Here is a 16,448-nt window from a genome sequence, read left to right as displayed (position 1 = left end):
ATGCAGTTTTCACTACAGCCTCTTAGGAGTGAGGGACTCGGAGAATGAGAAGAAGAAGAAGAAGATGATGATGAAAGAACCTAAGAAAACAGATAAAGTTATTTCTCGTCAGAGTATCAATGCAGTCTCGGTATCCTGAAAGATAAACTATCAACACTGGAGAAAACAGCGAACCTTTTCTCTCCGCATTGCTTTAGAACAGTCGACTTTTCTTCCTTTGGTCGTGATCCTATCCGTCGCCTCCTTTATTGGCTTTGTGACTTGGGAGTGTGATTGCTCCACACAGCAAGCAAAATCTCTGAAGTATTAAAGTATTATTTCCTTCGACGTGCTTTGTCAGAACTGGAGAAGGTTCAAAAAAGACGCCATAAACTCAAGCTTTTATCTATTGACCGTCGTAAAAACAACGTTGACTCTGTGCAACACACAATACCTTTTATTGAAGTACCATGAGATAACATCTACATTATTCTCTTAAGGAATTTTATTTTTGAGCTCAATCTCTGTCATTTTTTACACTTAAGATAATGGACAGTGATAAGTCTGTTGAAACTCACCTCACCAGTCAATAAATTAAAAAAATCCCCCGACTGCTCGTAAATCTCATAGGTCCTCATGTTTATTGGCAGACGACCTGGTGGAGCAGTTGGATCATTTTTGTCTTGAAGGACATGCGGTGCCAGCTATATTCCCAAGCGCTCTCGTAATCCTAACATTGTTTCCCCGTAATTGTCTTACAGCATAAAATCCTCACTAAATATCTTCTTTTTCTAAAATAGATGTTTATGCAATAATTACAGTCATTTGGTTTTGTTTAGCCATACGGAAGTCCAGACCAACATTGCTAAAATTCGCTGTTTTTACATTAGTCTGATGTGATGCGATGTGGAACATAAGCAAAAGATTAAGATAAATGTGCATCTACACAATTTTAATATTTAAGTTGGACTCTATTCAGAACCCCTGTGTTTATCTGATGGCAACCAATGTTTTCACACCACTCAACGTTTCACAAAATAATAATAAAAAGAAACTCCAAGGCACGGTGGGAACCTAAACAGATCCTTTCTTTGTCTTGGCTGTGACGTGAGTCACGGCTGGTTTGTGGTAAAAATGAGGTTGTGGAAAAAACTCTTTTTATAGAAGCAGAAACCGTAGCGAGACGTGAGAAACAGAGTTGTGAAAACAGACAGGAATTTAGAAAATGCTATGGTTTTTTGTTTGTTTTTGTTTTCTTTAAGAGACGGACAAATCTGGTGAAGCAAATACTGTTTATTATTTTATAATACAAATAACACTACATATACAACATAAGCCGAGCCAAAACATTCAATCGCAGTCCAGCATAGAGAGAGAGAGAGAGAGAGAAAAGATAAAAAAGACGAGAAAATATTTATTTGTTTATCTTTTTGTAGAACAGCAGCACAGCTAAAAACCACACGACAGAAAGCTTGATTGTGAAAAATAAAGAAAAGGAAGAAAGTGAACCTCGCAAGAAATCAAAGAGCAGCGCCGGTCACTGAACGGGGAGAAAGCTCTGGAGCCAAACAGTCACACTCATTACCAAACTCTGATGCATTATTGGAACTTTATATGATGGACCGAAGCTTACGGAGCTTTCAAACCGTTTCACAAGTAAAAGTCTGAAAAGTGTGATGTGAATTTGAACTACTTTACCTCTCACTGCAACTTCTACCAGTTAGACTGGAACATGGGGCTATAATCTTCTCAGCAAAAAAAAACCATCTAACCTTACGAGATAAAAAGCGTCTGTGGATAGCAATTTTCAAGACCCACAGAATTTAACATAATTTCTGTTCTAACATGAACATTCTTTTGATTTCAACAATTTCAGTTTCATTGTAGATTTGGCTGAATGTTTTAGGGTTACATTCTTGCTGCAGCTTATCACAGTCTCAAGTCATTTGAAGCTGCTGAATTTTTTTTTTTTTTTTTTTTTTTTTTTTGAAGGAAAGACTTGTACCTTAATTACAAAAAGAAGCAAACAAAATGAAAGTTTTTACAAAAGCCTGAGGAGAAAAGTGATTGAAGCTGTTTTTTTTTTTTTTTTTTTTTTTTTTTGCAGAACTAGCTAAATCTAATCTCCCATTAAATCTGCCCAGCTTCCTTATTGCTAAAGAATAGCATTACCACGGCATGATGCGGCCACTACCCTGTGGTTGGTCTGTTTAGAGCGACGTGCATTATTAGTTTCTAAGTTTGCATTTGGCCTCATTTAAAAATATGGGCAGCATCTTCTATTTTACTACTTGATAAGCCTGACTAAACGTTGAACTTTCAAAATAAAACCCCGATCAGACGTGTTAAAGTCAGTGGTTGCAACGTTACTAAATATTTCTAGTACTTTTTGTTTAATATTACTTTTAATTGTTTCTTACTACGTTGGTTTTCCACACTACATACATGAAACAATGTGTGAATGTGTTGTGGCTGTCGACAGGGAAGAGAGAAAGAAAAACACACTTATTGTGACACATTATTCAATTTAGCCACTGACTTTACTTCAGTTCAAATAAATACATGTGCCAACAGCACACTCCCCACAGAACAGCCTCAGAGGATCATACTGTCAATTAGAGGTTGAATAACAAGAAAGCTGCTCTTTCTATCGTTAGCATTAACAGCCAGCTCTACACCGAGCGTAGTATTCATCAGCATCTCCCTCCCTCACTCTCTGGGAAACAATCCTCGACTCTGAAGAGTGGCTCAGCCAACTGATTATATTTATTAAGTGCTTTTAAACCACTGCAGTGGAGAACAGAACCAGCATAACCTCTGTCTGAACGTTCACGTCACATCTTTGGATCTTTTTTTTTTCCTGGTCAAACTTTAACAATGGCTACAGATATCAGTACAGAGGAGGATGGTAGTAAGCGTCCAACAAACCGTGGTTTTAACTCATCGTGCTCATGTTGTGTAATTTATTGTTTTTGTGTGCTGAGGTAAAGCTGTACACTGTAAAACCTTGGCATAATTCATGTGATCTTGGATTGAATTCTTTAAAAAAAATCCCTTTTTTTTTGGCATTTTGAGTAAAACCAGGTCCGTGTTTTTTTTTTAAGATCCAGAAGAGGAATTTCAGGCAAAACAGCTTCAAAAGTGAGAAAATAGCAGCAAGCTATATGTACAAGGCAAGGCATTCGCAGATATGTGAATATCGGCTTTTCAAATATATACAAGCAGATTTTCTCACAATAGATGTACAAACACTTTACAGTTACAAGCACTGCTCTTATGTGCCTTTTAACAACTCATAAAATAAAAACCTCCATGTTGATTCCTCTGTGTCAACACAGCGGTACATCAGATAAGATGGTGCACTTCAATGTTCCTGGCAACTGCTTTCCCAGCCGGGATAGCCTGTAGGCTGCTGGCAGCCTCTGTAACAGCACACTGCCTTCGAACAGTTCGATTCACACCAGTATTACCTGCATTAATATGATCTTAACTTTTTCTGTTGATCAGTAAAGGGAGGATTCAGTGATTATAAATGAGAAACTTTCAAATCCACTGTCAAATAGGTTAGCTTAGAAATAGCTTGTGTGCACAGAGTGGGTATGATTTGACTTTTTTTTTTCCCATCAGCTTAGATTTCAGGCATTTAGTTACAGTATTAATTTCTTCTAGATGAGTCAGATTCATTCCTAAAATGCAGTCCAAATATTTTTGAAATGACTCCCTAATTTCTCAGACTTGCTTTTTGTGGTGTTTTTTATTTCGAAAGTTCAAGAACTAAATTATAATTCAGTCGCAGGAGTGACATTTAAAGCTAGCGTTATTTAGTGTTTGTACTTTTTAACAGATGTACACATCGAACGTTCGCTGAATCTAAATGAGGTTTCTCAGTAAACGTGCCAACGGTGCAGAATGTTATTGCTTCTTGGCGACAAGTAAAGGGCGACTTGTTGTTCTGCTCGTTACTGAGTACAACTGGGAGGCTAGCTATAGCTCACTGTAGTCAGCGAATTAGCTGAGCTATGTTAGCTAGTCTGCTGCCTCCTGCTTTACACATCTGGAGGTTCAGACCCCCAGTCCGTCTGTCTCAGTTGCTGTGACCTCGGGTAAGTTGCCTTCCTTGCTAGTGGTTACAATGAAGCTTACATGTGTGAATGACCGAATGTAGCGCGAAGATGTCTGGGCCAAACAGAGCACTACACAAGTACATGCCAATTACATTTTACTTGTTAGTATTACTGAGAAGGTAATGCAACGATATGAATCAGTTGTTCTAGAGACACATCAAAAATGTGGACAATAGCGGGTCCTGAGGAATAGGATTGAAAACCTTTAGCTGTAGCTTTTCTTTAGCCTTTAGCGTCCACAGCACAAATTTCTAAACTGCTCGTGATCCTTTCTTGTAAGCAAGAGAAACAAGTAACAGTGACTGACAGGTAGGGGGCGATGTCATCATGAAGTCAAAGGTAACTACTCTCACACAGAACTTTATCTGGTGTCCTGTTAAAGTGACTTATAGCGTCTAAGGTCATTTTTTGAAGTTTTGGAAGCAGAACTCTTAAAAATACTTTGCAAAGGATAACTAGTGCGTGCCTAGTGCACAGCATGTGTGTGTGTATATTCACACATGGCATGTTGATGTGTCAAAAGGTTATACGACAAGGTCGTTTGGCATCTTTAGTGAATAAAAACATACATACATACATACAACATATATATATATATATATATATACAGAGAGAGAGAGAGAGAGAGAGAGAGAGAGACCTGTTATATTTTTAAGATGTAAGCTTAAATTACTTGATTAAATTAAGCTGACTGCTATTTGGTAATTCGGTCAAATTCGGACACACAACTGAATAAAAAGTGAATAGAGCTTAAAGCTAATGAGCTAGCTATTCTGTTAGCTTTATGGTTACTAAAGAAAATTATTCTAAAACATTATCTCAGGTATGGAACAGACAGGAACTAAAATAGTTTAGGATGATAATCTTCCTTTTGTGGAGCTGAAACAAAGAAACTACCAAAAAAAGCTTCAAGGTACAAGTTCTGGGATGAGAACTCCGATCCATCCTTTTCACAACAGCTTGAATTATTTAATGACAGCGGTTCCACCAAATAACAAAATCTTTAAAAAAAAAAAAGCTAATCTGAAAGCTTGATGTTATTTCTCTATTATTCAGAAACTGAATTTGAGGATTTCTATTCAATTTAACAGAGAAGAAACCAGCCTTGTGAAACAAAAAGAATATAGATTAGCTTGATATCAATCAGAAGCAAAAGTTATTGTCCCAACCTTTATTATTCACCCTCCCCCCCACCCCCCACTCTGCCCACTCTAAAATGATTCCATTAGCAAGCTAAACTTAATTTACAGCCTGAAGGAAACAACACGCATGGCAATATCTTTGTGACAGATGAAGGTTTTTAGGTTCCCGAATGCTGCGGTTCTTCTTTTTCGAAGGGAACAGAGTTATTCTGATGTCTAAAACGTGCGAGCTAGCTTTCCAGAACAGCTTCTCTGTTGTACTAAACATTTTACACCGAAAACGACTGCAGTCAAAAATTAGAACACACTGTGATAGATAGGTATTTAAATTGCATGAAGCAGTTTAAAAAAAATGCATTTGTTCTTCAGACACTTCAAAACACATTTAAAACTTGTTCCACAGCGATGGGTGGTGATACCTCAACCTGGTACAAAGCAAAATTTAACGAATTAAATTGAAAGTCAGAAGGTTAAATGAGTGTTTTAAATTAATATTTGAATTGTATACCCACATAAATATACATCGTGATGTGATATTTAATTGTCTGCCTTGACACTGCAGGCTTTTCTCGTGAACAGACTTTGATCCACTTCGGTGTAGACACCCCACACACTCACAACACATGAAAGTAGGCAAATATTCTGATTAAAATGCACACCAACTTCCATCTGATCCCTTAGTCAACATGACTCACAGTGAGTTTCAGTGTCTCAGCTCAGTAAGTGATCATGTCGGACAGCCAGTCAAACGTTGGTGCAGTTGGTCGAGGGTGGAGTATCAGCCTTGCTGCGCATCTCCTTGATGTCGTTGAGCGGGCAGTCGACGTTGCCGATCTGGCACTTAAAGACTTGCTTGTACGCCTTCCTGAAGTTCTCCGACAAGAAGGCGTAGATGACGGGGTTCACCGACGAGTTGCTGTACGCCAGGCAGTGCGCGGCCACCCGAAACACGAAGGAGGCCTCGGTCAGCGGAAAGTTCCCGAACTCCACCCAGAGCTGAACGATGTGATGAGGGAGCCAGGACAGGCAGAACACCACCACCACCACCAGAACGGTCTGAGCGGTCTGGCAGAACACACGGGACGAAGAAAAGTCATTTGTTAGGGCTCTTAGAGGGAATTTCCAGTTTTTATTTCAGCTTTTTTGGCATAAATCTGCTTTTTTCACAAGTTTGTAAAGGTTATTTTGTGCTACTTTGTAATCACTAATATTATATTTTCCATATGACAACAGGAACCTGGCTTGATGCATACATTCAACATATGTCACTCTTTTGACCAGCAGTGTTGTAGCCCTACATACAGATGATGTGCCTGAAATCAAACACGACAATGGGTGTGATTCTACTGTGGTTAATTATATTTTGTTAATGTTTTTCTAACCACCTCTGGACCTGTACATTCACAGAATAACTTATAAAGAACCTCCAGTTCAAAAACAACCAATCATGGCCAGGAAGAAGGTTCTAGTGGTGTCAACCATGCTCGTGTACACGTTGCTAAATATGCTAATGGCAGAGAAACAACTTACCAGGACAGGAAAACTGTTTATCTGCTGTCATTGGTGGCCATGCTAACTAGCCTGAGAGCTGCTGTCAGACTACTGGAAGAAGCTCTAGCATAGCAAAGAGCTAGCAGGGGATGCACAGAGCATCCAAGAGCTTGATTGACAGCGCTAAGAACCTCCTCCTGGCTCTGATTTTGACAGTTTCAACAAATATGTAAAAAAAAATAAAAAAATTATACGAATTACACTCTGCTGTCTGAGCCTACTTTCCCCTCATAGTTGTCGGGTAAGATAGCTCCAAACTGTGAACAAATCCCCTTTTAAAAAGAGAAATGATTACATTATTATTTTTAAACTAACTAGAATTTCATCGGCATATTGCAATTTCTCAGACATTTTACTTGATTGTTCTGTAACTTTATTCAAGGACAAGAAAGACAGTTAGTGTGATTTCTGTCTTTTTACAGTTCACATAAATTCAATTTCAACTAAAATGCTAATGTTGTGATCCTTGAAATTATTATATGTTTGAGCTACATATGTAAAGATATATGTAATTTAAAAATACATATATGTAAAGAAACATATCTCATTTATTTCTTTAAAACATTCAGAAAGACAGCTCTCTGATTGGGGTTGATTTTTAATGAAAAAATGAATTAATATATTTCATGTCAATGGTGAGATTTTCGATCCCTAAAGATATTCAACATAGGGAATATTTTATGACTTCAACATAGTCATTATCTTTTGAAGGGAAGGTGCGGGGAGACAGTACAATAAATCCATAGGTGTATCGAAGTGAAGACGTGTCTGCTGATTTTTCTTAAGTGCTTTCTCACGATGCGCACAGAGCCAGCTACGATGCATTCCCCCCAAATCTTGCTACAATAAGACTCTAAATCATGTTTTTCTTTCTCTTTTTAGCCCTGTATGGGTCTGCAGCCTTTGGGAAAAACAGCTCTCCTGGCCTACATGCCAGCAGTCGGCGGCTGCGGCGCTCCTGCTTTGTAACGAGCCTGTAAGACCGCGGGCGGCTGAGAATCAAATCACAACAGTGAGCCAAACAATGAAAGATGGATTTCAGAGCCGAAGAGGAAGCAGACCTCTCAGTGGGCAGCTTCTGACCACACCATTTCTACACATCCCATAGCTCTCCAGTAAACAGAACCTCACTATACACTTGCATATTAATTATTTACTCCACAGATCCAGATGTGCAATCCTCTCAAAGGCAGAGGGGAGCAGAGCATTAGACATAACACCAAGTTTTTGTTCACTTATTTACCTGCAGCAGGTAAAGCATACTTGTTACCACATAGTCATGATATTACAAGAATAAAGTCATTTGAGAATAAAGTCATAATATCACAAGAATAACGGCGAAATAATACAAGAGTAAAGCCATAGCATTATGAATTTTCTCAAAATATGACTTTATTCTCGCATTAGTTTGCCTTTTTTCTTGTACTACTTTATTCTCGAAAGGTTTTGACTTTATTCTTATCATACTATGAATTTATATTCTTTGTCTTTGGACCTCTGACATAAAAAAGGCAATTCTGTTCACGCACATTAATTCTCTCTCTCTTTTTTGGACTGTTGTTCTGTAAACTCAAAAGAACGTTATGTGTAAAAATACCAGCATCTTCTATACTTAAAAAAGTCACATCCTTATAATGCCTGAAATTCATGTATCTAAAACAAAGGCCTAAAATGTCTCCCATTCATGACAAACAAAAGCAAATTGGCCTTCCAAACATTAATCACAAGTCTTAAATTTAGTTGTGGCATGACTAATTAATCTCCAAGATGTAGTTTTTTGATTTTTTTTTCTCTCATGGGTCTTTTCTGTCAGGCAAAAGTTTGAGTCGCATGTAGACATCTTCATTGAGTTCTGCGACTCGAGGTGGTTGAAGCTACCGCTAACTAGCTGCTAATAAACACTTGCTAGCTAGCATTTTTGTGTCTATAGCGAGTAAGTTATTGCTAGTTGGCTGGAAGATGTTTTTGTTCATGCCGTTGACTCACGTCTGTTGCCAACTCACACGAGGCTAGGTGCATTCTGTGAAAAAAAACAAAAAAAACTAAGTTTGTCACTAAAGGAGTTAAGGCTGTGAAAAACAAAGCTGCTGCCAAAGAGCAGAGCACAGAAGGTTTAACAGCTTTTGCTATGCTTAATTGAGCTGCAGCAGAGTCCCCTAACCATCCTCTATATTTATAGTTTTTGGGTTTTAAATTTTATTCAAGGTGCTACTAAAAAGGTCTAAAAAAAAAAGTCTTAAATTTGATTGACTGAATCCCTGAGCAACCTTGGTGGCAGTCAAAGTCACCTAGACCAAAGTGGTGCTCGGTTTGAACTTTATCAAGTCATTTTCAGCTGGTTTAGATGGTTGATTTTAATCATGATTACCGAATAGATAATAGGTATATTATTGTTGAATACCTAATGAGTTAACGTGTTTTTCACAGTTGCGCTCTGTGACTGGAGGTGGTTGAAGCTACCATGAGAGTGTTTGTGTTTTTCACATTTGTCTCAGTTTAAGCACTGAAAGTTTTCTTTTCTTTTGCATTTGGACAAAGAAACTCAAAAGTGTCACGAATTTCAGTCTTTTTTTTTATTATAGAATCTCTGAGTGTTTTGCAGTTTATGGAGGCTCATACAACCATACACAGAGACATGCACAGATTTCACTCTTCTGACTCATACTGCTGAAAGAGCCTCCATCGTGAGCAGACAGCTGAAATCTTTGATTCTGCTAACTTGATGCAACAACGCCAAAAAGCATGCAAACTTTTCACTTAGACGCATTTCAGATACTCAGCAAGCTTTGGAAATAAATCAGTTTGACCTTGCTTTGATTTCAGTGCATGTCTCAGTCCTTCACTCCCTCCAGTCATTTCTTCTTACTTTATTTTGGACCTTTCTCTTTCCGGAAAGGTAAACCATAGGATTTATACTATTTTACAATCGATTTCCTAATGAGCGGCTTAATATGACGTGACAGGCTTTTCTAAATTCCTCCTGTCCTCCTTTGTGTGCTCAGTACTGAATCAGACAATAAAGAGAGCCAGGAAGAGAACGATGGACTGATAGACGCAGAGACATGGAGCCGGTACCAAGACAAGAGTCTGCAGAATTAAAAGATAAGCTGGAGCCACGAGTTTCCAAATTTGGTTGTGTTGTTTTCGTTCGCCCTAACTCTTTTGTTCTACTCACTGTCTCATCCGTAAAGCTTCGAATGCAAGCTTGACCAACGGTTGTGTGTTCTCTGTTGGCAGAATCACAGACAGGAATGTCTGTACCTACTGTGGTCTAAATGTACATCACAGAGAGAGCTGACACCAGAGTCTGATTTTGCCCAAATCTGAAGCCTATTTCATCACTTTTCACTCAGGCTAAAGGTTCCCGAGAAAATGTGTCACCGCCATGTCCCGGGTTGTTTTGGGGTTTGTTTATTATTCTGTGTTCCTAAGTCTCTTTCTCTGATTAGATCAGTCGTGTTTCTGATTATTTTAGTTCAATCCAACACTCAGCTCAGGAGAGCGACAGAGCATCAGCTGTCCCTCCGTCTCACTTTATAGACGCTACTAGACAATTTCAGGCTTAACATGGACAAGTATTAATTTTCCTAATTATCCATACCCATCTGTGTGCTCCATCTGGAAGCCTGGGTAGCTGAGAAACAAGCACTCAGGGCTGATCTTGGCTGTTTGTGGAACCCACCAGTACAACACAGGGACGCCAATAAAACGTGATAGCTCAGCGAGGTAATTATGTCGGACTTGTCGGAAGTGTTTTAGTTTCAAGCAACCACACCGTTTCTGTCTGCCTTTGATGTGTGGATTTGCAAACAGCGCTGGGAACGACCTTGGTCTTTCCAGCTGTCAATCACGTTGGATTTCCCTGAGCTAACAGTGCTGCTGACGAGACTTTTTCCATACACATAAAGTGCCAGTTGATTTTTTTTTTCCCTGTGTGGCACAAGCAGCTATTATTCTAATTTATTTATTTTTATTTATTCCTTTGCTTTTTGACATTTAAAAGTTGTACTTTCAGACAGTAGATGAAAGTAAAAACATCTCTGATGGAGGTGGATCAGCTAAGAAAAGTTCACCCCCGTAGGGACAGGCCACAGTTTTGGAAAACATTTCAAAGAGCAGCGAGTGGGAGGTTTCCGAAATCAGATTTGCTTCTGAAGATGACGCTGCCATTAAGCACGTCAAAAGTCAAACTGAGGTTGTCGGCACTTAAAGGTCGAGGACTCTACCAAAAAGAAACTGCAGCCTCTGACACAGTTTAGTCTTTCCTCTTTAGTTCCTGCAAATCCTGTCACATGCTGATGTGAAACCTGGGTTTTGGTGTATAAATGTTGTTTTTATGATTAAATGTGGCTGTAATGTGAAGCACTTTGAGTGGTCCGTATGACAAGAAACTTGGTATATATATTAAGTTCACTTGCCATCTACTACACTGATCATATATTCTTTAAAAACACAATTTGAGACTTATGAAACTCTGATACTATTTGTATTCAAAGCTTTTTGACGTAAGGATCACTGTAGAACTAAACTGCTATACAGACAAGTTAAACCGAGACTACAATGTTCTACACTTACATATTCTTTACAGGTGTTTTCACACTTGATAGTTCAGTAGATTTGATTGGGGACCAAAATGACACCATTTGTCACATTTTTAGCTTGTGTAGTTCACTTTCACAGCGCTCAAATGAAACAAATGTTTCCTCCTGGCCTGTGGTGGCACTGCACCAAGAACCACTGATTGAAACAACACAAAAAATGAAGAAAACACTAACCACAACTTCTTCACGACATGTAAACTAAAATGGAGTGGGGTGAGATTTTAGGATTTCTCTTTTGTTTTTGGCAAAAGACCACAAGCTATTTCTCCCACTAGCGCTAGATTAACGCATTTGTTTTGGTTGTATTTACCCAGAATGCCCTGGGCTATTGTTCATTTCCTGCTTTTTGGAGCCTCCGGTCCGCTTTTCATTCATATATGCATTCAAACCACACCAGAGTTCACTTAAACGGAACTGGACCTTAGGTTTCTAGGTGGACTAGAGTTTGCTTTTTTGGTCCGAAAATGCATTTGCATTCAAATGAACCAGACATCTTAGTCAAACAAACTAGAGTTTGATTAAAGCAGACTAACACAAACTAACTAGGAGACTAGGAGAAGATACATAAAGTGATTTCTTTCTCATGACTAATCCTGTTTAACTTCTGCTGCAAGACATCAGACAAACCCACTGTTTAGAATTTCTACTTCTCACTAAAAGGATCAAACCACATTTACTCAGGAGTTGAACCATGAAGCAGATTATTCACAGGCCTGTTTTACTTTTTCACCCAATGGCTGCCGATGTTTGGGGGCTGCAGAACAAAGTGAGTGAAGGTTATTGGAGCGAGTTCTGGCTTTGAGTCATCACCGGACCTTTGACTTCACTAATATGCCAGTTTGTTTTTCCTGTGAAATCTGTTTGCTGTTTAACACCTCTTTGTCCCTTTTTACATAAAAGCTGCCCCTGAGGAGTTTTCACCAGCTAGCTTGATGCTGTTTGGTGGCTTCAGCACTTTTCTCCACACATAGGTTTTTAAACAATAACAAAAGTCACATCCAGACACAATTTAAATGAGACAAATGGGTAAAAGACTGCAGCTGATTTGTTTGCTTCCTGCATGTTTGTGATTCGTTTTTCATTGATTCTCCAGAGAGTCCGCAATGCCTTACTGCGGATTTAATCTTCTGTGACGAAACACAGGACAAAAAATAGAGAAGCTATTTGGCTCGGGAGCCACAAATGCATAGAAATACAAGTTCGAAGCAAAGTTTTACAGCCTATTCTCTGACATCTGCATCACTCTGGCAGCACTTCTTATCTCAGAAATGTATTTATTACAGTCTGAGATTAATGCACTGTTTATCGCTGAGCCTTAATAACCCATATGTGCTCTGTTCTGTCAACTCTGCACCGAACGAGCGTAGTAAATCACAAGAATATCTGACATTCCTGCCTCACCTCCCGGTTAGTTCAAGCCTCACGCAGCAAAGCATGTTTGCCGAGACCTATGCAGTCACATCAAAGCACATTTACATTCCCCTCTCAAGCCAAGTCTGCAGTCTGTACCGCCCCCCCGTCTGGCAGTATAGCAGAAGGTGTGTGATGTTAGCCCGATCGGCTGTGAGAAACGACGGACGCACTGAGGAAAAGATCGGCGATCGAACAGGCGACGGCAGATAACTGGCTTCAGTAATGACCTCCTCCAAGTGTAATGAGGCTGTGTGACAGCGAACAGGAAGCGCAACGGCAATGATAACTCTCTTTTGGAGATCTGGGGAAAACAAAAAAAATAGTTTCTTCTGCAGGGCTGAATGTCTAGAAGTAACAAAGCAGCCTGTAGAAGAAGCAAATATGGACACTGCTAAAAATACAAAATCTTACCAAGTATTTTTGGTCTAGTTTCTGGTGCAAGTACGGTAGTGCGCTTGAAATACAACCAAATTAACTTACAAGTAACTTTTCAGCAAGATATAGAAGCTTGTTTTAAGTCAATAATTCCTTAATATTTATCAAAAAAGTACTTGTTCCATTGGCAGATTATTTCACTTATGGCATGGAAAAAATGTCTTGTTATAATTAAAACGGTCTGCCAATGGAACAAGAACTTTTTCATCAGTAACAAGGAATCATTGACTTAAAACAAGCTTCTATATCTTGCTGACAAGTTACTTGCAAGTTCGTTTTCTTATTTCAAGTGCACTGCGATATTTCCTCTAGAAATTAGACCAAAAATACTTCGTAAAATTTTGTGTTTGAGCAGTGTACGATTTTTAATTTAGAACAAAGTTCAGATTCCTAGCAAAAACCCAGAGCTGCGGTCCTTTACTTTAGCACCAAATCATCCAAGCACCAATCAAACTACGGCTTCATCAACCACCTGTGAGTTGCATGGGGTATTTTCTCGAAACTCTTGCTCTCAACACACCATAGGCCGTCCATTCCTGTTGACTCGACATGCAGATAAAGCCATTTGGTCATGTTTCCCCTTTTGTACCTTTATGGTCTTGTTTGTTTCTAATCTGTCTTCTTTTGGGCTCCAAATGGAGCCGTTTGCCACGAGACGTTTGTACAAACCGAAATGGATCAATTTCGGTCCTTCTTGAGGACAATTAACCCTTGTGCATTCGAGGACTAAGGCAAACGTACGAGGACTGAGGCAAATGATACAAGTGATACGGGTGTGGAGTCGGTTGAACCCCATTTGTAAACACAAGGGTTAAAGACTTAAAGTAACAATTTCTGATTGGGGCCAAAAAACAAAAAAACATTCAAGTCAAAACTACTTGGGGAACCACAAAATTTGCATTCACTATTTTTTTTAATTAAGATCGCAAAAAGTATTTTATTTTTTTTACATTTACCTAATCAACGGGAAATTAAATGCAATTAAATTATTATTTGAATGAAGCAAAGTACAGTCTCTCTTGTAAATCGTTGTACATTTGAAACTTTAAAAAAATAGAGTCTTCCATATAAACAGTAAATGATTTCCAACATTTTTGGGGGGTTGATGATCTTTCTCTTGATTGATTTATTTTATTTTTTTTTTTTTCAGCAACACCAACAGGTCGCTCTGGCTTTATTTTGGCAGGTTAATAAATAGGCAAGCCCAAGCCTGAGTAAAAGCTGCCGGATGTTTGTAGTTCTATACTTTAATATTCAGTGAAAAGCAAAGTCTTGCCTAAAGATTAATACTGCAAGCTGCACCTTACATTGACCATTGTGAGGAGTTTGTAATTTGTCTGTATCATTTTTGAAAGGCCTTGGTCAGTCCATTATTTATTTATTCTTTTTTTAAACGCATCTCTGCACCAACTGCCTGAGCTGGCAAACCAAACGTAGACCACTCTTGAATTGTGATCGAGGGTCAATCAAAATTGCTCTAACGACCGCAAATGGATTTCCGGGCCACAGTTTGAACACCCCTGCTCTATATTTCACTCATAGTTTGGAAATAAATTAATAATTCCCATATGAACAATGCTTGCCAGAAGTAGGTCGCATAGAGTTCTTTTCGTTCGGTCAGCAGTCCTAATTGTTCACCGCCAAAACAGCAAACCATCAAATAACTCAAAATAGGATGTGAAACAACATTTTCAGAAAATTCTAACATGCATGGATACAGAATGGGTTGTTCACAGTAAAAAAAAAAAAAAAAACTAGAAGTGGGAAACTAACAGCAATGGATGGGTGAGAAAGGGGAATTAATGGCAAAATTAATTTGCATTCTTAATTGGATAGAAAGAAATATGGTCCCACAACACTTTGGATCCTTTTTTTTTTTTTTTGAATGAATGCAGAATCTGGTAGAGAAATACCTGCAGCTCTCTGAGTGTATGCTGGACAGTCTGGTGTTAATGTGATGAGGAGTTTAAAAAAGGCATTTGACTCTGATCTCCACTTTTATTCAAGCAGTAAGAAGAACAATCTGCAGTGGATAAACTGATCCGGATACATGGGAGTGTCTCTGGATACAGTGACTGATGCTCCGGCATAAAATCACATTCATCCATCATAGCTAATTCTGATAATTATACCCACCTAATGATGGCAAAGAAATCCAGCAAGTATTGTAGTTGGACCATTTCTCTGGGTCTGATTATGGTTCGTGTTCTTTACAACTACATATGAATGTTTTGGATACGGGTTCGATGCACTCCAGTCACACAGGTAAAGAATTCCCCGTTGATATTATATATATATATATATATTTAGACTGGTCAAACTGGAAATGAATTGTTCTGCAATCAACACAGAGTCTTTAAAGCACATTTTGAGGTTTAGGAAGCCATCCAAGGTCAAGGTCTGTGGATCCATGCAGGGCTGTGTGAGGGGGTCGTCTGTCCAGCAGCAGTCAGGTGAGAGGTGAAGAAATGAAACGCATCTCTGTCCTGGTACAGTATTATAATTAACAAAGTAGCTCTTTACGATGATAATAAAACATCTTTTTAAAAGTGTTTTTTATTATTATTATTTATTTATTCCAAGCATAGAATAATGTAGCCCAGGTTATAAACCCCTCTGTTGTTTTTATGTCTCAACCTCAGCAATAAAAATGCTCTCTATGCGTATTTTGAAAAGCTTCATAAATCTTATGCAAAGCTTCATAGATTTCCATTCACTGTTGAAACGTAAGTATTTTCAAAGTAGATTTTGAAATAAAGATGATAATTTGCTGTCAGCCTGGCTGTACTGCCATTTTATTATTATTGTTTTTTATTTTTTCTGAAGTGTTGCTTAAGAGAAAGAGCAACAATAACAATTAACTTAACAACAATTAAGTAAATGTACAAAAATCAATAAGAATGTATCCAAACAAACAACTCACTTTTTTTTTTCTAGTGTTCATGATGCCAACCCCCTCCCACCCCATAGACTCTATCACCGCCCTGAGCAGACAGCCATACGGCGTTTTTAACCAATAAATCACAAAATGTAACAAATCAATAAACTAATTCAACACCTACCTTTTTCTTTGAAGCCTCCGACTTTTTGGACATATTTCTTAGCTTTTTGTGCAAGTGATTTATCACCTGTAAACGAAACAGAGCAACAAAAGACAGACACGAGATAGAACTTATGGTTGATCAATAATTTGTGCGTACTGC

General features: G+C 38.5%; 2 protein-coding genes across 4 annotated transcripts in view; one reads left to right on the top strand and one right to left on the bottom strand.

The window, feature by feature from the left end:
• The window catches only part of LOC103478272 (DEP domain-containing protein 1B), a 32,340-nt gene extending 19,043 nt beyond the window's left edge, over positions 1-13,297 (top strand). Inside the window, exons 11-12 of one of the 2 annotated variants that reach the window (XR_535772.2) lie at positions 7,679-7,911; positions 9,799-13,297. Coding sequence is in view for 1 of the 2 variants with exons in the window: in XM_008431989.2 (XP_008430211.1) it covers positions 7,679-7,765 (87 nt within the window). In the remaining variant the exon portion in view is untranslated. Of the gene's footprint in view, positions 1-7,678; positions 8,768-9,798 lie in introns of those variants that run through there. The other variant, XM_008431989.2, reaches the window with a different exon arrangement.
• LOC103478271 (galanin receptor type 1) lies at positions 5,554-16,439 on the bottom strand. 2 transcript variants are annotated; one of them, XM_017309700.1, is made up of 3 exons: positions 16,308-16,439; positions 8,783-8,816; positions 5,554-6,310 (listed from the first exon to the last, which is right to left on the bottom strand). In XM_017309700.1, the coding sequence occupies exons 2-3, from the start codon at positions 8,813-8,815 to the stop codon at positions 5,990-5,992; spliced, it is 354 nt and encodes a 117-aa protein (XP_017165189.1). In that variant the 5' UTR covers position 8,816; positions 16,308-16,439; the 3' UTR covers positions 5,554-5,989. The 2 variants fall into 2 exon arrangements, with proteins under 2 accessions (XP_017165189.1, XP_008430209.1); XM_008431987.2 differs by lacking the exon at positions 8,783-8,816.
• Positions 16,440-16,448: the final 9 nt, after the last annotated feature.

This window comes from Poecilia reticulata, linkage group LG16 (assembly GCF_000633615.1).
Source record: "Poecilia reticulata strain Guanapo linkage group LG16, Guppy_female_1.0+MT, whole genome shotgun sequence".
Classification (NCBI taxonomy): Eukaryota; Metazoa; Chordata; class Actinopteri; order Cyprinodontiformes; family Poeciliidae; genus Poecilia; species Poecilia reticulata.
The sequence above is the reverse complement of the archived record's forward strand: the minus strand, read 5'-3'. Positions and strand labels throughout refer to the sequence as shown.